Here is a 21,918-nt window from a genome sequence, read left to right as displayed (position 1 = left end):
AACGGCAGGCTTTCTAGTCCTGAAAAGTTGCAATGCGAAAATAGAAGCCATCTAAATATTTCTTATAAAAAATATTGTCTAAAATAAATCTGCTTAACGATGATGTCACTGGTGGACGTGTTTCTGAACTGTCCTCAGCCCTCCTATGAGACACAGACTGAGTAGGAAAAAATGGTGTTATTTTACCATGAACAGTGGTATACAGTGGACCAATTATATGTGACAGTCATGGCAGCAAGATTAACTGTTCAGGAGAGAAGAAAAACTTTTTTTTATCCAAAATGAGTTAATAGCACAGGCAGACTTCACATACTAGAGCATGTCTGAAATAAATGTCAGAGCTGAAATAGACATGTAAATATTAAATAAATGCTTAAACATGTACAGTAGCTATAGGTGTAATGTTAGAGGCCACAGAAGTGAACCTTTCAAGCCTGTTTTCTCAACTCGCTGCAACCTTTCTGCAAGACATTACTCTATCTCCAAAACTGGTGGGTCAAACTACCAATATGTCAATTTGTAAAAAAAAAAAAAAAAAAAAATTGAATCACTGACTTAGCCCCAGTCAGAAACGGTCACATACAGTATGAAGATAAATTGTAAAAGTGATGAAGTTGTCCTTTTATTAATGCAATCAGTCTTTTCTGTTTGGATGTTCCTATTTAGCTGCTACAGTATTGGCAAAGGCCAACTTTCTATTCCATCGGTATCGGTCACACAAATCGAGACAGTAATTGTGACCGTTATTTTGTCCCACCATTATATTCCAGATCACTCCACTGGTCCTTATGAAGACTCGTCGGCTCCTCTGCGTCGACACCGACACCTCCACCTCCTCCTTCTCCTCTTCTTCCTCCACCTCCTCTTCCTCCTCCTCCTTCGCCTCTTCCTCCTCCTCCACCTCCTCCTCCTCCTCCACCTCCTCTTGCTCCTCCTTCGCCTCTTCTTCCTCCTTCGCCTCTTCCTCCTCCTCCACCTCCTCCTCCTCCTCCACCTCCTCCTCTCCACCTCCTCTACAATGACCCCTCCATATTTCTGCTCCTTCCTGGTCCTCCTGCTCCTCTCCCTGGGGGCCGTGCTCCTGCTCAGCCTGCTCCCGCCCGCCCAGACCCCCTCCCTCCCCTCCTACCCCTTCAGCCCCGGTGGTTCAGCGCTGAGCTGTGGTCCGGGCCAGTCGTGGGCGGTTCGAATCCACGCTGCGGGAACGCATCAGGAGGAGCGTGAGGACGATGACTATGGTGATGATGATGAGGAGGAGGAGGAGGAGAGCGGGCCTGTGGACCTGGACGTGATCGCTGACAGGGTGCGTTGTTGTTATCAGTGGGTTTCCAGTGATGTAAATGGGTTTTCACTGTAATGAGTCCCGGGATGCAGGGATGGTCTTTTAGATGAGTCCCAGGGACATTATGAGTTCAACGACGTTAGGAGTCAATATTTTGCCATTTTTACAAATTGCAGCATTTAAATCCCATTTCATTTTATATGGTTATAATGTAGTTATATATGTAGAAAATGGAAGAAGAAACTAAAAGCAAGCTAAAGCAAGCGAAATAAACTAGAATAAAAAACAGTACAGTATAGTACAGTAGTGCATCCCATGGATGCAGAGGTTTTATTGCGTCTCTTAACTATAAACTGCTTTTTGGGATACAAAATGCACCCAATTTTAATCTCTGGGTTTCAACCTGTGGTCCCTGAGGTGGTTCCAGGTGGTCCCCAGCTAAATGGTGGAGAGTTGGTATTAAACCATATGGATTCTTGAGTGTAAAATCTTACACTCTCAAGACTTAAATTATTGTTAAACTGCATTAGTTAATTTACAAGAAGTCTACACAATTAGAGAATGTAGAATAATTGTTATTTTTGATCAACGTTTGCCTGTTATCTCTCCTAATGGTACCATCCTGGTTTATGTTCCTGGTTTTATCCTCTCATAGCAGACCTGTACCTTTAATCATTCTGCATTCAATTTTCAACCAATCAAATGAACCTGTTGTGACTTGTCGTTACCTCTGCTCTCTCCACCAGGTGGCAGAGCAGGCAGGGCTGGAGAACCGGGGTCAGATCGGACAGCTGGAGGGCCACTACCTGCTGTGCTCCGCCAGCAGGCCCTTCCGCAGGCCAGGGGCCGGAGTAGCAGCCGCAGCCTGGAGACGGAGGGCCGAGCCTGGGGACGTGCTGGCGGCTCACCCCCATGTCCTGTGGCACTCCCAGGAGAGGCTGCTCAGCCGCTCCAAGAGATCCATGGCCTTCAACGACCCCCGATACCCCAACCAATGGCATCTGGTCAGTGTTAATGACAAAAAAAAAAACCTGTTTCTAATATGTCAGTGGTTCTCAAACTATTTCATGTCAAGGACCCCCAAAAATATATGTAATTGGCCGCTGACCCCCATCTGAAAATATGTTATCCCAGGGACCCCCCAGAAGCAAAGATATGAGTTAAAAACTTTTGTGCCACATTTTCACGATTTTTCAACAATAGCAGATCTACAAGCTCATAGCTCATGAGCTTGTAGATCTGCTGTGGAAAATGCATGATGTCTCATAAGTTATCAAAAGCGTCCTCCAGGCTCAATAAAACAACACTTGGGAAAGTCGTGTTTGGCAGGGGAAAATTAAATTATCTTGGGTTCAGCAGTCTATGTTAACAGTGCTGCACGATTCTTAGTCAAATGTGAATCTCGATTTTCCTCCACAAAAGTTGAGATCACGATTCTCACACGATTCTCATTTTTTTCCATGAAAATATGCTCTTGTCTTTAGTCTGTAGTTGCTGTGAACATTACTACTGTACATTCTAAATGTGTCACCTGGAGCCATAACTACTGTGGCTTTAAACAGACAACATCAAAGTGCTGGACTTAGACCTCTCTTAAAGTCTCTAGTCTCTCTACCCAACTAGTGCTGCACCATTCTTGCTTGCTCAAAGTTAAACATGAGATCTCACAGGTGTCTGAATCATCAAAGATTGCAATCCTTTTCCAATGCATTGAGCAGCACAACGAGGTGAACGCGGGCATGGACATCAACGTGACGGGCGTTTGGGAGAGGAACATCACGGGACGGGGCGTCACGGTGGTGGTGGTGGACGACGGAGTGGAACACACGCTGCAGGACATCCAACCCAACTATGTGAGTCAATACTGCACGCACGCGCACGCACGCACGCAAGCACTACCTCACGCACGCACGCACACAAGCAAGCACTACCGCACGCACGCACGCAAATTTTGATATCAAAACCAACGCTGCTTTAAATGTGCTCGCCTAGAGTGCAGAGGGCAGTTATGACCTAGACGGCGGTGACCCTGACCCCATGCCCCATCCCCGACAGTCTTTAATAATGTTATAATGTACTAATAATAATGTCATTATAGTTATAGACCTCATCCCGACAGTCAGAAATAATGTTTTAATGTACTAATAATAATGTCATTATAGTTATAGACCCCATGCCCCATCCCGACAGTCAGAAATAATGTTACAATGTCCTAATAATGTCATAATGTGATAATAATGTGGTTGATAGAGTGCGGAGGGCAGCTACGACCTGAACAGCGACGACCCCGACCCCATGCCCCACCCGGACAGTCTTTAATAATGTAATAATGTGGTTGATAGAGTGCGGAGGGCAGCTACGACCTGAACAGCGATGACCCCGACCCCATGCCCCACCCGGACAGCCGCAGTGACAACCACCACGGCACGCGCTGCGCCGGAGAGATCGCCGCCGCGCCCAACAACAGCTTCTGCGCTGTGGGCGTGGCCTATGGCAGCAAGGTGGCAGGTGTGTAGACGACGTATTTGGATCCATAGAGCGTCGCAGTCCCGCCTCCTGCGAGGGCACCGGAAAATAATTTCCCATTCGTTTTTTTTCCATAGACGTTCCATTTATTTAAAGACATGCAAGCCTCGGACAAAGCCAACAGCCGAGTTGACAAATCATGACAATTGACACGTTTGTTTGGGACTTTGGGCCGAACAGATAATTAGAAGGAAAAAAAGGCAGTTTTCCTTCTTTCAAATTATTTGTTCGCCCCCAAAAAATAAGTTTATTGTCATGATTTGTCAACTCGGCTGTTGGCTTTGTCCGAGGCTTGCATGTCTTTAGTTTAACTTTCTGAAACGTCTATGGGGAAACATTTATGGGGAACTCTTTTCTGGTTCCCTCGTCATTCTGAAAGGGGCGGGAGTGCAAGACTATTGAGTCAGTTTTTATTTATTTTTAACAATCACATCAAGGTTCATCATTCTTTTCTGCATTTGAGCCACGGACCACCATTTGATGACATTTAGCCTCTCAGACCATACAAAACTAAAGAATATTTTTTTGTCGTTGGATAAGATTTTGTCCACAATTCCAGGCTGTATTAATGTTGGTACCATTAGGAGAGATAACAGGCAAACGTTGATCAAAATAACAATTCTTCTACATTCTCTAATTGTGTAGACTTCTTCTAAAATAAGTAATGCAGATCTTTAACAATAATTTAACTCTTGAGAGAGTAAACGATTTTGTTTCATTTTACGCTATGCACGCACGCACGCACAAACGCGTCCTTCTTTGTATGCCTGTCTGCTGCACATTCAACTGTTACCCTGTTCTGTTACTGGATGAGGCCACTAGATGGCAGTGCAGGACTTGTCACATTATATATATATATATCTGACTGTAGATGTACTCCATTGTTTTACCCTAATCAAACGAATCAATTTAATTGATTATAACAAAATAATAACTGATAAAAAGCTAATTTAATTAAATAATCCATTGACAATAGATCCCTCTTTTGGTGTGTCTAATTTATACGCCCAAAACCTAAAAAACCTAAAAAATTAACTTTTGTATTTTTTTCTGCATTTGAGCCACGGACCACCATCTGATGATATGATCTGATTTAGCCTCTCGGACCCAAAACTTTTTGTTGTCTTTGGATAAGATTTTGTCCACAATTCCATGCTGTATTGATGTTGGTACCATTAGGAGAGACAACAGGCAAACGTTGATCAAAAATAACAATTATTCTACATTCTCTAATTGTGTGGACTTCTTGTTTTAAATTAAGTAATGCCCAGTGTTTAACAATGATTGAACTCTTCACGGTTACATTTGGTTTCATTTAAGCTCATTTAAGATCTATAAGGGTCCATTTGGTTACCAACTCTCCATCATTTAACTGTGGACCACCTGGAATCCCCTCAAGGACCAGTACTCTAAGTGTGTGTGTGTGTGTGTGTGTGTGTGTGTGTGCACGTGCACGTGGGTGTGTCCAGGTATCAGGGTGTTAGACGGTCCTCTCACAGACAGCATGGAGGCGATCGCCTTCAACAAGCACTACCAGATCAACGACGTCTACAGCTGCAGGTATGAAAACCCCCGGAAATGTGTCATCATGTCCTCAAAGCCACGCATCGGGCAACTTGCGAATCGCAAGGAAAGTGAATTCCTACAATGACTTAACTCGGGCAACTCGTTAATAGAAGTCAAAGTATTAATAACACAGGCTAGGAAGGTCTGATGACGATAGATTGCTGAGTAAAGTTCACTTTGAGCTGCATCCAACACATCCACTTCCATTTCCGTTGGCCTTACCGTTAGTAGTTTAAATTTCCTTTTTGTGGAAATATTTCTCCCCTCTAAGGGGTACCTGGGCCAAAAACAACCCCTGGATTACAACACATTTGGCGCCCGGCCTGAAAACGCCGGGTCGGGTAGGGCTTTAAGCCCAAATCACACCAAAGGGTCAGGTTGGTCAGGTTTAGGGGTGGGTCCCGAAACCTCGGGACCAAGTATGTACCGAACCGAACGTGCCTGGGTACCGGGTAACCATTACAAGAATTCAATTTTGGTTCTCTCTATCGGTTCCCACAGACACGCAGTCACACGATATTTATTTACGCATTGTGGGCTTGTGGCTTGCAGAGGCGGAGCTGTCTCTCTGCATGGAGTTAGTTGTCGAGGAGTCTAGTAGACAGTGACACGCGCTGTGCCTGGCACTGAAGCATCGAAGCAACATCATTATTAAAGTTTCTTAAACGTAATGTTCAAGTGAAGTTTATGGGAGGAAACGTTTAAGAGAGGGGACAGGAATCTTGCGCCTTTGCCTGAGTCTTCACTGCATACGTGCGCAGCACGCTGGCTGCACAGCATTGAATCAACATGAGCCGAGAGAGGAGGAGAGAGAAAGCGTTGGTGCACTCACTGTGTGTGTGTGTGTGTGTGTGTGTGTGTGTGTGTGTGTGTGTGATATCACGGCCCAGTCAGTTTAGAGCTTGCCAGTCTAACTTCGAAGAGAGGTGGTGAAAAAAACAACAAAAGATAGCCTACTTTGGGCAGCCCGTGTGCATGCACATTTCAATCGTGTGTGTGTGTGTGTGTGTGTGTGTGTGTTGCTCTCAGATCTCAGACATGCTTTTATTTGTTATTGGTAATAAGAGAAGTAGCCTACAACACTATTGCCCTGGGTAAATACAGAATAGATATTATATAGATATTATATTTAAAAGAATCACTGTAGTCCTGTAGTCTCTCTATCATACTGTGGTCTCTCTCTCTCTCCAGCTGGGGTCCAGACGATGATGGACACACTGTGGACGGACCACACCCCCTGGGCAAGGTGAGAAACCCTGACCCCTGACCTTAACCCTGACCCCTGACCTTAACCCTGACCCTGGGCAAGGTGAGAGGCACTTCGGTAGTCTTCGGTTGTCTTCGGTAGTCTATATAGAGCGTCGCAGTCCCGCCCCCTTTCATGAAGATGACGGGCCCGGGAAAATAATCTCCCATGCATTTTTCCCATAGACGTTTCAGAAAGTATTTATTTAAAGACCTGTAAGTCGTAGCCATAGTAGACCGTGTTGAGAAACTGGGTGTAATACGTCGTCTCTCCTGCAGGCGGCGCTGCAGCACGGTGTGATCGCCGGTAGGCGGGGCTTCGGCAGCATCTTCGTGGTCGCCAGCGGCAACGGAGGCCAGTACAACGACAACTGTAACTACGACGGCTACGCTAACTCCATCTACACCATTACTATAGGTAAGATGCACGCACACACACACACACACACACACACACACACACACACACACTATCCAGACTCACTGAGTCAAGGGGGGTTATTTAAATAAGGCAAAGATGTTTAATGCCAAACATCACGTTTTATTCCAGTATGGTTTGAGTGACATACAAGTTAGTGAGAACATGTAATCTAATAAGGCCTAAGTGAGCAGGGCTCTGAGCAGGAACCTAAAGCAAAGCACAGATCAACATTTACCTAATACTTTATCCTAACAGAAACCCTCCCTCCTTAAATCAAATTAAATCAACTAATCAAGATGGCGCCTTGTGCACCTTGAAATGGGCCCTGAAGAAATAAATCGCTGGGCGTCCTGATTTAATGGTAACAAATACCCCCGGGCGTTCTAAGTGTTAACACTTAATCACCCAGGACTGATCATTGTGTTTGTACTCTAACAGTTTGACCTTGATCTTACTGTTTGGGGTGCCAGTACAATTTGGTCCAGTTTGAAAAAAAAAATGTTTTTTTCAACCTTTTACAAGGATTACAAGGATAAATATAGCAATACCAGATGAATCTGTAAACCATATAGCCAGGGATTGGTTACCCACAAAGCGTGGCACGGCTGCAGCTCACCGCTCCATACGAGATGGGTCAAATGTGGAGAACGAATTTCACTGCGGTAACGTGAATAGTTTATTAGACTGAATGTATAAACGGTAACAGGGTACAGTCAAACACTCGGTCCAAAACCGCACGGTCCAGCCTCCCTGGAACAACATATTTTCAGATGGGGGTTGGCGGCCAATTTCACATCATTCTGGGTGTCCTTGACATGACATAGTTTGAGAACCACTGACCATAGAAACATGAGGTTTTTCAGAAAACTCTCATGATTTAGAGGACATTTTGTAGAATCTGGTGTCAGGTCTCAATGGGTTAAGGGAGAACGGATCATTTTCTCTCCCTTTGACCTGCTGAAAGGTGGAGTGAAAGGTGATTGACTGACTGACGGATTAATTGATCATGTTTCAGGTGCGCTGGGTGAGAAGGGCAGGATGGCCATTGATTGATGGATTGATGTATTGATGTATTCATTGATGGATTGATGTATTGATTGGTCGTGTTCCAGGTGCAGTGGATGAGAGGGGCAGGATGCCGTTCTATGCAGAGGAGTGTGCGTCTATGCTGGCTGTGACCTTCAGCAGTGGAGGCACCAAACTCAGGAGCATAGTAAGAGACACACACACACACACACACACACACACACACACACACCCCCAGCATCCCTCTTCTGGGCGACTGTTCACAACAGGCTTATATAGATCTGCTTCTTATGATCTGCTAAACTTTAGGTGGTGCTGGATTCATAGCTCAACTAAAGCTAACTCCTCGTGTTATTTATCACGATATTCGATATTAACGATCCCATCCCTACTTCCCATATCTGTGCGGAGTAGGCGGGCATCTTTGTAGGAGACGACCAGAAGCAGGGTGGAGACCATCTATCTGTAAATGCACCAAGTCTCTGTGTACACGTCTGTAATCCATTTTAACTCGAGAACCGTTCGTCACACAGACTTCAAATTCGACACACGCGTTCCACACCCCCACAGGGAGTGCATTGCCCGGTGTCGAGTTGGTCGGACCCACGGTTGTCCAGAACCGCCCCCAAAAAGGCCTCTTCCCGGACTCTGGACCTGATCACCCCTATATCTCCATATATGGAGCTGGTCTGTTCTGACATCACAACACTCCATATTTGGGCATGCCTGACACAGAACTCCATATATAAGAATAAAGGGACACAGAGAGACAGATAAATATATCTCCATATCCACTGTCCCTGGCCATGACGTCCCACGCTCCAAAAGGCCACCAATCCCCACTGTGTCTGACCATGACATCCCACGGCCCAGAGAGAGGCATCTCCACGGTGACTGCAGTAAACAACGGCAAACAACGTTGATCCGTCGTCGTCAAAGTCTGTCAATGTCTCGTAAAAACATAGCTGTTTAATCTGTGTGTGTGTGTGTGTGTGTGTGTGTGTGTGTGTGTGTGTGTGCGATCCAGACTCGACCATGATGATGGAGTGAATAAGACGTTTGTGTTTTTACTCCCCCACTTTGTAAAGTTCAAGTCCCCTATAAATCCCCCTCTCCTCTCCTCTCCTCTCCTCTCCTCTCCTCTCCTCTCCTCTCCTCTCCTCTCCTCTCCTCTCCTCTCCTCTCCTCTCCTCTCCTCTCCTCTCCCCTCCCTTCCTCTCCTCTCCTCTCCTCTCCCATCCTGGCACCCTTTTTCACATTGGCCTATTATAGCGCCACCAGGAGGCCACCATAACCTGGCCTGGCCTGGACCATGACCTGTGCCCTGAGGGGCACTTTTTGTAGTTAGACTCCTGATATTGTGAATGTCAAAAAATGGTTTAATTGCTATCCACGAGATATCTATAAAACAATCAGCTAAATCTAATGTGATTCAAACACTGATGGCGGCGGAAACCATGCGAGGCACCAACCTGCACATCGGGAGCAATTGGGGGTTAAGAGTCTTGCTCAAGGACGCTTCGATACTAACTCTGGAGGAGCCCACAGGGATCGAACCGGGAACCTCACGGTCACCATCCTGCCACTCTACCGGTCACTGTAACCCCTGAGCTACTGCTGGCCCCCATAAGAAGTAAAATGCATCTCATGGATGCACCTGGGACGTGTCCTCAGTGATGTATCCTAGGGCTGTCAGTTCACCTCTATAATCCAATTCGAATTTCATTGCTTCATTATTTGTAATTTTCGAATATATTCGAATATTTACATTGTTTATTTTAGCTCATATTTAGCCTATAATAATACACGTGGCTGGCATGTCTTGTGAGTTTTGGGAAGTGCAAGGTTTTTGACAGGTCTGCCTGCTGTGGACATTGAAACCCTGACCATTACACACGGGCAGACGCAACGATAAGTCTATCATTCATTGTGAAGCCAGCAACATGTTGATGCAAACAGACGTGTACAGTAGCTGCTCCAAATGATATTAGCATTCGTCTGTGTCTGCCCGTGTAAACGCAGCATTGTCCTTCCGCTGCGGAGAGGACCGTTGCCCCGTCGGCTAGAATGCTGTCGGAAAAAAGGCCGCCTCCCGTGTACCATAGTGTTATTAAGGAGGACTCCTTGGCGTTAAACTAATGTTAGCTCCCATGCTAACTAGTTGCTACCCTCGTCAGAAACGAATAACACCACAGATCGGGTGGAAGATGCTGATACCACTTTGCTTGTGCCCGTGGATGGGAAATGAGATTTAAAAGGCTATAGAAGCGTGGATGAAAGGCAAGCACAGATGTGCAATAAAGTTGTGTCGTGAGACTATTATGATTTTCGTTCTACCGGCGATTTCTGTCTGTGTAGTATACTAGACGTATCTATGTATGTGTTACAAGGGTTTGTGTGTCTGCGATTAAAAGAGTTACAGCCAGTAAGCCCGCCCACCCTGTAGACTGTCTCTGATTGGCTTACCCTGAAATCTGGCCCTACGTTAGCCAATCATTGACCTCTTCTGCGACGTGACCGGACGTGCACCTTTTCACATGCAGTGGAAGCGGCCGTGGAGATTTCACAGCGGTAGATTCGTTACTCAATACATTTAGTGAGCGGATAAAATAACATAAAACAAAATAAATATATTAAATAGAATTAATAAATGATAAAAGCTCCATTCGAATGGCAATTTTAGCTTTCGAATATATATATTTTTTTTAATATTCGAATTTCTTTCATATTATGAAATTCGTTCTGACAGCACTAATGTATCCCAAGGTCATCACCTGGGACGTATCCTCAGTGATGTATCCCAAGGTCATCGGGGGTTTTGTGTCTCGCGAACATCATATCCCTTACTCAGGTGACCCAGCCGGGGTGATCAAGTCCTGACTAACGTCCCAGTAGCTACCCACGATCAGTCCCATTAGGGAAAGACCAGGGCCACACAATCTGTTGATCCGGAACTACTCTGCCGGGACTGGGAGGTAGACCATTCTGGCGTGTTGGTAGGACTATAGGCTCTGTGGGTTGACTCCTGTCCGGGCCCCTCCTTACGTCTCACCAGGTCCACTCCTGCTCTCAGGAGTGTATTGCATCAGACTCCCAGCACCAGCAGCTTCATTCAGTAGTGATGGATTCCTGCAGCTTGCGGCTTGAATGGCCCTCCAAAAGGCCTCCCCGAGGGTCTTTTGGGCTTCCTCCTCACGGAAGACACAGTCTGGGGCGCCAACCCATACTGCTCCCGGGTGCCGTCTACATTCCTGCTGTCACCAGTCTAGATAAAGACTAGTGTGTGTGTGTGTGTGTGTGTGTGTGTGTGTGTGTGTGTGTGTGTGTGTGTGTGTGTGTGTCTACTTTGAGTGCATTGAGCGTTAATCCAAACAAACGTCGGAATAAGAGCAGCATTAAATTACGTTTAAACTTGTGTGACACACACAGCGCCAGCTGGCCAAGTCCAAGACCTCTCTCTCTCTGGTCACTACACTAGTGACCAGCCATGTCCAAGACCTCTGTCTCTGGTCACTACACTAGTGACCAGCCATGTCCAAGACCTCTGTCTGGTCCAGTGGTTCTGAAAGTTGAGTCCGGTGACCCCTAGGGGTCCTTGAGGGAGTTCCAGGGGGGGTTAGGAACCAAACGAACCCTTATGGGTCTGTAACTCTGAGCGTGTACAAATGGAACCAAATGGACAACGGGTCCACATATTGATTTTACATGTATTGGGGTCTCCGGGGTAGAAAAGCCAATAAATGTGGTTCTGTAGACTAATGAAGGTCAAACTGGGGGTCCTTGAAATTAAACGTGTTGAGAATCACTGCTAGAGTCGTAAAAATCTTCTCTCATGGGGCGGCCCCTGTGCACATGTACGCACATAATTTACAGTACGTGTAATCGAAGCTGGTGTCGGCTCCAGTTAATTGCACCTCTCTCAGACTGTTTGTGTCTTTGGTACTGCGTGCGTGCGTGCGTGCGTGCGTGTGTGTTCTTTGGCCAGCTGTAGAGCACCTCTCCTATACTGGGTTTAATCAGTGTCCAGTGGAAACCCAGTATGTCCTTTACTGGGTAAAAAATGAAAAGGTTTTCAACCTTTTTCACATCAAGGTTCATTATGTATTTATTTTTTCAGCATTTGAGCCATGGACACTATAGTTCCACACTCACTCCAGAGGGCCACTACAGTTCCACACTCACTCCAGAGGGCCACTGTAGTTCCACACTCACTCCAGAGGGCCACTGTAGTTCCACACTCACTCCAGAGGGCCACTGTAGTTCCACACTCACTCCAGAGGGCCACTATAGTTCCACACTCACTCCAGAGAGCCACTGTAGTTCCACACTCACTCCAGAGGGCCACTATAGTTCCACACTCACTCCAGAGGGCCACTGTAGTTCCACACTCACTCCAGAGGGCCACTATAGTTCCACACTCACTCCAGAGGGCCACTATATTCATTTTACACTCTGAAGAGAGGAATATCACTGCACTCAGACTCAGTGGCACTACACGCAGCCGCTCTATACATCTCCATACAAGGGTGTATTACCGGATTTGCCTGCAGAGCAGAAAGTGAAAGTCACGTTTTTTACCGATGGCAGTTAAGGCAAACATCGGCCCCTACCGATTGTCGGCCGATGCATCAGTGCACCCCTAATTGTTAAACATCTGCATTAGGCCTACAAGAAGTCTACACAATTGGAAAATGTAGAATGATTGTTATCTTGATCAACGTTTGCCTGTTATCTCTCCTATGAGATATCTATATCAATCCAGCATGGAATTGTTTGACAAAATCTCATCCAACGCTAACAAACGCTAACTGTGGCTCAAATGCTGAATGAATAATAATGGGCCTTGATGTGAAGGTTGAAATGTGAAAACCACTGACGTTAGGTCATTAATTTCAAACAGTTTACAGTAAATGTGAACACATAAGGTTTGTGAGTGACGGCGGTGCTTTGATGCGAGGCCAGAGCTAGCACCTCCTCTCCTCCAGAGCTAACACCTCTCTGACTATGTTTGGGCACCTCTCCCAGCGAAATCCAAATGAAGCGATCACCGCGGCGGGCGCCAGATCGTAAGGGCGGTCGCCAGATCGCCTTTTTCACCTCCATCATTCATCCCCTGTATAGCGATGCTGGGGTGACAGACAGACACTACACTTGGCTGCCTTTGGGGGTGTTTTGAGTTGTAGCTGTTGTGACTCGGGACGTCTGTGTGTGTTTATATGCAATATATAATATATATATTTCTCCTAAAATATCATAGTTTTACCAAGATTGTTTATGTGAAATTGCACAAAGTTAATGTTTATTTATTAACATGATGAGAATGTCTATGTAGCGCCTGGTCTTGGTGGGGTGGAATCCAGCAGCCCTCTCACACACACACCCACACACTCACACACACACACACACACACACACACACACACACACACACACATACACAACGGTGGCTTAATGGCTGACCTCCCGCAGGGTGCATGTGTTTCTCGGGTCTGCCCAGCAGGGAGCGGGGGGGATCTCCTGGTTACATCAATATCGTTCATGTGAAGTTGTTCGTTTGATCTTATTTGTTGAAATGGTGGACGTCGCTATGGTGAGTCACACCACGGCCTGATGACCACAGCGGTCTCAGCCTGCCTGACTGGCCTGATGACCACAGCGGTCTCAGCCTGCCTGATGACCACAGCTGTCTCAGCCTGCCTGACCGGCGGGTTGAAGCATGGATTCTACCGTGCTCGCTCAGCCTCGCTAGCCGCAGAGTCGGCACTATATGATGCAGATCATCATAGCGGTTTTGATCGTTCCAATGAACAAGCATGGACAAAGATGCTGTAGTGGCTGGGGTACTTGAGGGGGAATATATTTTGTTTCTATGTTTCATTCTTGAAGTGACCTGCACCTTTGATTCTAGCTTAGAAGAAGCCTTTATGACCAAAGTCATTAAATACCAGACCATCACAGGGCTAGGCTTCAGGTGCAATCTACTGGTGTTTATCTTCGGCAGCCTAGTAGGTCATGTACATAGTTTGGTTGTAAGAGGCGTCCAACAACCTGGGATGCCAAAAGAAGCAGTTAAACGGCTTGCAAAAGTCTGTGCAATCTCTTCTACTATCGGTAGCCGCCAAATATGGCGAAGACGCTGTTACTTGTACCCCTGAAGGGTGGGTGTGTGGGTATTTGTCCGGGACTTGCTGATTGCATTCTGTACAGCACCTTGTAAATATTTGTGTCCTATTGTATCTCTTATGTGGACATAAATAAATGGTGTGTGTGTGTGTGTGTGTGTGTGTCTAGGTGACCTCAGACTGGTCCATGCAGCAGGGTACGGGCTGCACCGACGGCCATACGGGCACCTCAGCTGCAGCACCGCTGGCCGCGGGCATGGTGGCGCTAATGCTACAGGTCCGACCCTGCCTAACCTGGAGAGACGTGCAGCATATCATCACCTACACCGCTACCAAGGTTAGCATACTGCTCTACCGCTACCAAGGTTAGCATACTGCTCTACCGCTACCAAGGTTGGCATACTGCTATACCGCTTCCAAGGTTAGCATATCATCACCTACATCGCTACCAATGTTAGCATGTTGTGTTGCAGTATGACAGCGATGCAGATTGGATGCAGAATGGAGCAGGCTTCCATCACAGCCACCAGCATGGCTTTGGTCTACTCAACGCCTGGAGACTGGTCAATGCTGCTAAGGTACGCACGAGCACACGCATTCACGCATTCAGTCAAAAGCTGACCAAATTCACGGTATCAGTAATAATAATAAGAAAGTCAGCCGGTTGTTGAACAAAGTGAAACTAAACAAGGTTCGCCTTTTCCAAGCAACTTGGTATATGAAAACATTGCAGGTTGCCAGTTTTCTTTCCCAATCAAAACAAATAAATAAAAAATTGGACGGGTGAAAGAAGCGCTGTGGAAGTTAGCAATGATAATACTAGCCATGCCCCTGTGTGTTTAGCCTAATTTTTATTATATCAATGTACTCCGTCTGTCTGTCTGTCTGTCTCTCTCTGTAACTATGTCTCTCTCCCTCTCTGTAACTATGTCTGTCTCTGTCTCTGTCTCTGTCTCTGTCTCTGTCTCTCTCTCTCTCTCTCTCTCTCTCTCTCTCTCTCTCTCTCTCTCTCTCTCTCAGGTGTGGGAGTCTGTACCATTCCTCGTGTCCTATCAGAGTCCTGTAATGAAGGAGGAACGCGCCATCTCAACCTATCCTGACAGGCTGGTCCGCACCTGGAACGGTACGTAACCTTCTGTCTGTCTGTCTGTCTGTCTGTCTGTCGGTCTGTCTGTCGACATTACTGCCCACTGCCCAGCCGTCTAGGTGAGATCGTGGCGCTAATGTGCCAGAGAAATGCGTGAAATAAGCAAAAAAGAAGGGTCACTTCCGCCCGAGCCGGAAGTGATGTAGTCTGGACGTGTACCGCAGAGACTAGTATCATGTAGGCTGTTTCTACAATGAGAGGCCTATAGATGATAGTGCCGGTAGCCAACAGAGGCTAAAAAAGGTACATTTATTTATATATATATAATACAATATCTCGCCTATATACAGGGAGAAAAGAGAAATTAGGGGGTACAAACATGTTTTGTTTTTTCCCTAGAGGACGACCTCCTACCTACCACCCACCCCCTTCCACCCGACAGTGACACTTATTGGAACAAAAAATAGAAATAAACATACAAGTACAAGTACAAAAATGAGAATAGCTCTGTTCTTCATCTGCACTCCTTCCAGTACACCCTACTTACAGCCTCCATCCGCCTACACTGCGCATGACCAAACCTGCTTCCGAGCCCAGGCCTATATGCGTATTTGCACCTCAACCTGCAGTCAGTGGGTGAACACTAAGCAGTGAGTATTATAGAAAGAGGGGAGAAAGAGATGGGGATAAATAAGAGGATATACAAATGTAGAGAATAGGATAGCAGCGTGGTCTGGGTGACTAACACCTCATGGTGTCTCGTCTGGGGGTAACCTCTGTAGGTTTTTGAAGTACTGTATGAATGGATTCTATTTTAGAACAAATTTACCGTTGGAGCCCCTGAGTGAATATTTCATTTTCTGGAGTTAGAGGAAGTACATTACGTCATTTAGCCATTGGGGCGGCTGTGGCTCAGGACTCAGGAGGTAGAGCAGGCCAGGTCGTCCAATGATCCGTGGGTCGGCGGTTCGAATCCCGGCTCCTCCTGTCCACATGTCGAAGTGTCCTTGGGCAAGACACTGAACCCTACATTGCCTCCAATGAGTCGGTCGGTGTAAGCTTGCCACCATTGGTGTGTGAATGTGGGAAGTGAGGACGCTGACGTTGACTGTTCGCCGCTTCACCTCCCAATGTATGAATGAATGAACCATTGTAAAGCGCTTTGAGCACTTGGAAAAGCGCTATAAAAATGTAATTCATTATTATTATTATTGGGAAAATAAAGGTGGCTGGGCAGCCTTCCAGTATACAGGAGAATCCTGCGTTTGGCTAGTAAGGACGTGGAAGCCACAATGTCTGTTTTCATGAGGTCCAGACGCAGGGACTCAGCAGGAGTGCCGTAGGGGACATGGCTGTATATCCACTCCGAGCACCTCGGAGAGGGCCTTAAAAATTGATTCCCAGTGTAAGCGTAGTTTGGGGCAGTAAAAAAAACATGTGACTAAGGTTGCATGGTGAACCATGGCATCTGTCACAAACATCTGTAACGTTTGGGTATTTAGTGGACAGTCTCGCTTTAGAGTAATGGACTCTGTGTAAAACCTTAAATTGTATTAAACCGAGACGAACACAAGAGGTGGTGGAGCTAACCTTGTCGATTGCCCCATCCCACCATTTCTGAGTTAGTGCAATACCCAGTTCCTGTTCCCAAGCTGTTTTTCTTTTGTTGGTGGAGTGTTTATCAAGTGACATGATGTTAGAGTATAACTGGGAAATAACTGCCGTCTGTTGAGATATCAGATTTAGTAAGTCATCCCAGGTCTGAGTGGTATAGGTAGCACAGGGAAACCAGTCAACTTGGACGAAATGTAGTGTCTAATTTGGAAATATCTGAAAAGGTGTGATTGAGGTATGGAGTATCTGGAGCTCAGGGAGGTGAAACTGGAGAAGGTGCCCTCAGAGTATAAATCCCAGAAAGTCTTAATGCCCTTATACGCCTCCATATGGAGAATGCCTCGTCTAATAAAGAAGGGGGAAATGCATGGTTGTTCTGGATAGGGCCCTGTATGGAAGCGGAGGTGAACTTAAAGTGATGACGGAACTGGTACCAAATCTTTAGAGTGTTTAGCACTACTGGGTTATTAGTATAACGGGGAGGGGGAATTGGTAAAGAAGTAAAAAGTAGAGCTGAGAGAGAGGTGGACGTGCAAGATTTAGCTTCTAGCTGGAAAGGAAAGGAAAGGTACTATGTTTACCCAGGGTAACTGGACTAAGCTCACCAGGAATTCTAGTAACCAAAATGATTAATTGTTTATTAAAGTTGGCTGCCCAGTAATGATATAGGAAGTTTGGTAAAGCCAGCCCTCAGCTAATTTTACAACAGTGATCTGTTGACCCTGGGTACCTATATTTTTATTTATTTAAATGTTTTTTTTTGCAGCTTTCGCCTTTATTTTATATATTTGTATAGAGGGACAGACAGTAGGCTGACAGGAAATGGGGCAGAGAGATGGGGGAGTGACATGCAGTAAAGGCCGTCGGGATCTGGAGTCGAACCCGCGGCACACTGTCAGACTCGGACTACCGGCCAAGGTGCCTAGACCGCTGATTTTTTTTTTTACATTCCAACATAGGTATTTTATTTGAAGATGTTGTTTTTAATAATTTAAATAATTATATTATATGAATTAGTTAAAATGATTCATGGAACACTAATTCCATGTTGTTCAATACACCAGTTACTGGTAGTTTTGGCTCTGAACCTTTCAAGCCTGTTTTCTCAACTCGCTGTTTCTCTGCAAGACATTACTCTATAAGCCATATCTCAGAAACCGGTATGTCAATTTGAAGCTATATGATTCCCTGCTTTCACATGATATGAAAATAATAATAATAAGTGACTTAGCCTGGGTCAGAAAAGGTCACATGTTTGTATTTAGTATCGCTCTTGAAAAGCCAATAAGCGGTGTACAATTTGAGGGCGTGAAAAAGTTAACGTAATGGTCAATGGCTGTGTGCAAATTAAGATCCCTCTCTCTCTCTCTCTCTCTCTCTCTCTCTCTCTCTCTCTCTCTCTCTCTGTGCGTTCCTGCATGTGTACACAGAGTTAACAGTACAGTCTTCATATTCAGCCCCTCCCCCTGCTACATGTCCTTATGAGGGCATGTTCTCGGCTCTCTCTCTCTCTCTGTGTGCGTGCGTGCGTGCGTGCGTGCGTGCGTGCGTGCGTGCGTGCTGTCTGACACATCCCTGCTCTCACTTCATCCTCCGTCTGCCGTTCTTTCTGTCTGCTCTCTCAACTCTCTGATGCTCCTGGGTGAGTGCACGCATGCACTCGTGCGCACACCCACTCACAGTGACCTCATCGTGATATCCACTCATCTGTCTTTTATAGCGTCTCTGTGGTCAGGAGCACTGTGTGTGTGTGTGTGTGTGTGTGTGTGTGTGGCATGCCATTTGCTACTAGCTCGCCAATTCTGTGTGTGTGTGTGTGTGTGTGTGATGCAGTTTAGGTGTGCGTGTGTGCGTCAGACTCTCATTCCCATCTAATGCCAATCATTCTTTTAATTTGAATGTTGTCTTTGCTTAGTCTTTTTGAGAGGTGCAGCCTCTGTCTGTCTGTCTGTGATTGATCGATTGATTGAACACAAGCTTGTAGATCTGTTATTTTTGAAAATTCGTGAAAATGTGCATGCAAATATATTCTTTCAGAGCGAACATTTTTAACTCAAATCTTTGCTTCTGGGGGGTCCCTGGAACTACATATTTTCAGGTGGGGCTCGGCGGCCAAATACAGATATTTTTGGGGGTCCTTGACATGAAGATGTTTGAGAACGACTGACATAGAAACATGGGTTTTCCCAAAAACAGTACAGCAAGTACAACTATCCCATTCTGACCTGAGATCAGATTCATACAAGGTTTCCACTAGGACACACACTGGTCTGATGAACCCATTCTGACCCGAGATCAGATTCTAAAAATCGATTTTTCAAAAATAGCAGACCTACAAGCTCGTAGCGCGCCACTCGGTGGCGCGCTATGAGCTTGTAGATCTGCTATTTTTCAATAGCTAAAGCATAACATGATGCTAACACCAAAATGGGTGCCCGGTCAGAATGGGCTATATACAAAACAATGCAAAAATACCCACAAGGTCTTGTTTCCATTGTGGTCCTATGTATTAAATTCATAATCCGGAAATACAGACAAATACAGTACGCAGGATTGAATACTTGAATACAGAAATGTGAACAGTACAGAGTGCGTTCAAATACACGTCCAAAGGGATCACCAAGGAAACAATGGGACATTAATATAACGGCACGGTGAGCCCGGCCCTGCCCTGGGCCCATTGGTCAGGGACAGAACACGGACCGGCCCGGCCCGACTGGCTTGTGGCTCTAATGCGTTCTATGGTTCACAGACATGCCGGTCTGACAGACAGACAGCAGACTAGGGCTATCTAGCACTATCTCTCTCTCTCTCTGTTTCTGGCACAACAGCGCCACCTTTGCCCCTACTGGTACTCATAGTAACATAGTCACTCACATAGTCACATAGGTTAACACGGACATTGCTGTTCCTTGGAGTGCTGTAGGCTACTACATTGATCTCATCATGAGATGAATCAAGTTTGGTGCCAACTAAAGCCAAATGTCCCGCGAATCATTTTAATATGACGACATCATGAAATGAACCTGCACTTACATCTGACAAAGAGGATATAGGCTACCCGCCATATGTTTGAAAATGTAAATATCTATATATATATATAGGCCTACGTGTCCATGATCAGAACAAATCCATTCTCCACATGGCATTCAGACAGATGACAGTGAGATGATATTAATCTAAAAGACGGACTTCCGCGCATGAATTAATGCAGCTCTGATAAAATAATCTGATATATATCGAAAATCTCTCTCTCTCTCTCTCTCTCTCTCTGTCTGTCTGTGCTCTGACACATGCACACTCAGCATGTGGCGCTACTGTTTACAGTGTGCGTCATCCATCATCAGAGTGTGAACACTTACATCACTACAGTCATGGAGGGTCCGTTTGGCTCCATTTACACTGTCACAGTTTAGATAAACACTGAGGATTTGTTCAGCCCCCCCCCCAAAATGTGTGTGCGTTAAGCCTTACATGGCCAGGGAGAACCGGGGAGACCGTGTGTGGGAGTGTGTGTGTGTGCGTGCGCGCGCAGCTGGACAGTCCGATATATCATTGATGTTGTGCAGAAACCTCTTATCTTGATATTCCAACAGTGTTTTCCCCGTAAATGAATGCCCTACTTGATCACAATAGTGACAGATCTACAAGCTTGAAACACGCCTCGAAGCGGCACGTTTTTGAGCTTTTGCTATTTCTGAATTTTAATCCTGAAAACGAACACGTTTTGGACATATGAGGTTTCCACCCGACATACGATGTACATCGTTAAGGATTACCATTGCAATGTTGACATTTAGCAGACACCCGTTGTCCAGGGTGCTTTAGGGAAGGGTGAAGAGTCTAGGACGTGTGTAGTGTTGTCCAGGGTGTTTTAGGGAAGGGTGAAGAGTCTAGGACGTGTGTTGTGTTGTCCAGGGTGTTTTAGGGAAGGGTGAAGAGTCTAGGTTGTTTCTTTCACAAAAAAAGTAAATCTGGACTGTTTTCTGTATGCACCTCCCTCTCTCTCTCTCTCTCTCTCTCTCTCTCCAACCTGGCTTAAATGATTCTCCATGTGTTGTCTTGTTGTCTGGACCTGATAAAACGGAGCAGCGTGTTTCCAATCTGCGTCGGTATGCCAGAGATTGGATTTGGAGGCTGCCGGTCTGAGCAGTTAGGCTGCGTGCGTTCCTCAGCCCCAAACAACACATCATCAAGTGGTTCTTTTAACAACACATCTTCAAGTGGTTCTTTTAACAAAACATCTTCAAGCGGTTCTCTTAATACATCTTCAAGCTGACAATGCTGGTTGATGCAACTACAGCTGTTTAGAGTTTAAATGAGTCAGAACCTGCAACACCTCTTTCATGTGTTAATACACCTAAAATGAAATAAAATAAGACCTGTTGTAGATTAAATATTCTTCCAAAGATGAAGGAATGACAAAGTTCTTCAGGGTGAAGTATCGAGAATACTTACCGCAGTGAAATCTGTTCTCCGCATTTGACCCATGTCTTAGAGCGGTGAGCCGCAGCGGGCGCCGCCCTCACTCTGGAATCATTCGTTGATTTGACCCCTCAATCCAACCCATTAATGCTGAGTGCCAAGCAGGGAGGCATTGGATCATTCTTACAGTCTTTGGTATGACCCGGCCGGGGATCGAACCCCCGGCCTCCCAGTTTCAAGGGCGGACACTCTAACCACAAGGCCACTGTCTGGTTATGTGATTATGTTGGGGGGTCCCCAGTTCAAATGTGATTATGTTGGGGGGTCCCCAGTTCAAATGTGATTATGTCGGGGGTCCCCAGTTCAACTGTGATCATGTTGGGGGTCCCCAGTTCAAATGTGATTATGTTGGGTGTCCCCAGTTCAAATGTGATTATGTCGGGGGTCCCCAGTTCAAATGTGATTATGTCGGGGGTCCCCAGTTCAAATGTGATCATGTTGGGTGTCCCCAGTTCAAATGTGATTATGTCGGGGGTCCCCAGTTCAAATGTGATTATGTCGGGGGTCCCCAGTTCAAATGTGATCATGTTGGGGGTCCCCAGTTC

At 45.9% G+C, this 21,918-nt stretch overlaps 1 protein-coding gene across 1 annotated transcript in view; it reads left to right on the top strand.

Moving 5' to 3' along the window:
- Window positions 1-918: 918 nt before the first annotated feature.
- Window positions 919-21,918, top strand: part of pcsk7 (proprotein convertase subtilisin/kexin type 7) — a 28,652-nt gene continuing 7,652 nt past the window's right edge. Inside the window, exons 1-11 of the mRNA XM_080772178.1 lie at window positions 919-1,303; window positions 2,029-2,286; window positions 3,001-3,135; window positions 3,625-3,790; window positions 5,278-5,368; window positions 6,566-6,620; window positions 6,899-7,037; window positions 8,153-8,253; window positions 14,357-14,524; window positions 14,661-14,765; window positions 15,208-15,310. Of these exons, the coding sequence (XP_080628304.1) occupies window positions 1,019-1,303; window positions 2,029-2,286; window positions 3,001-3,135; window positions 3,625-3,790; window positions 5,278-5,368; window positions 6,566-6,620; window positions 6,899-7,037; window positions 8,153-8,253; window positions 14,357-14,524; window positions 14,661-14,765; window positions 15,208-15,310 (1,606 nt within the window). The 5' untranslated portion in view covers window positions 919-1,018. The remainder of the gene's footprint in view (window positions 1,304-2,028; window positions 2,287-3,000; window positions 3,136-3,624; window positions 3,791-5,277; window positions 5,369-6,565; window positions 6,621-6,898; window positions 7,038-8,152; window positions 8,254-14,356; window positions 14,525-14,660; window positions 14,766-15,207; window positions 15,311-21,918) is intronic.

This window comes from Protomyctophum bolini (assembly GCF_963924005.1).
Source record: "Protomyctophum bolini genome assembly, chromosome: 9".
In the NCBI taxonomy this organism is placed as follows: domain Eukaryota; kingdom Metazoa; phylum Chordata; class Actinopteri; order Myctophiformes; family Myctophidae; genus Protomyctophum; species Protomyctophum bolini.
The sequence above is the reverse complement of the archived record's forward strand: the minus strand, read 5'-3'. Positions and strand labels throughout refer to the sequence as shown.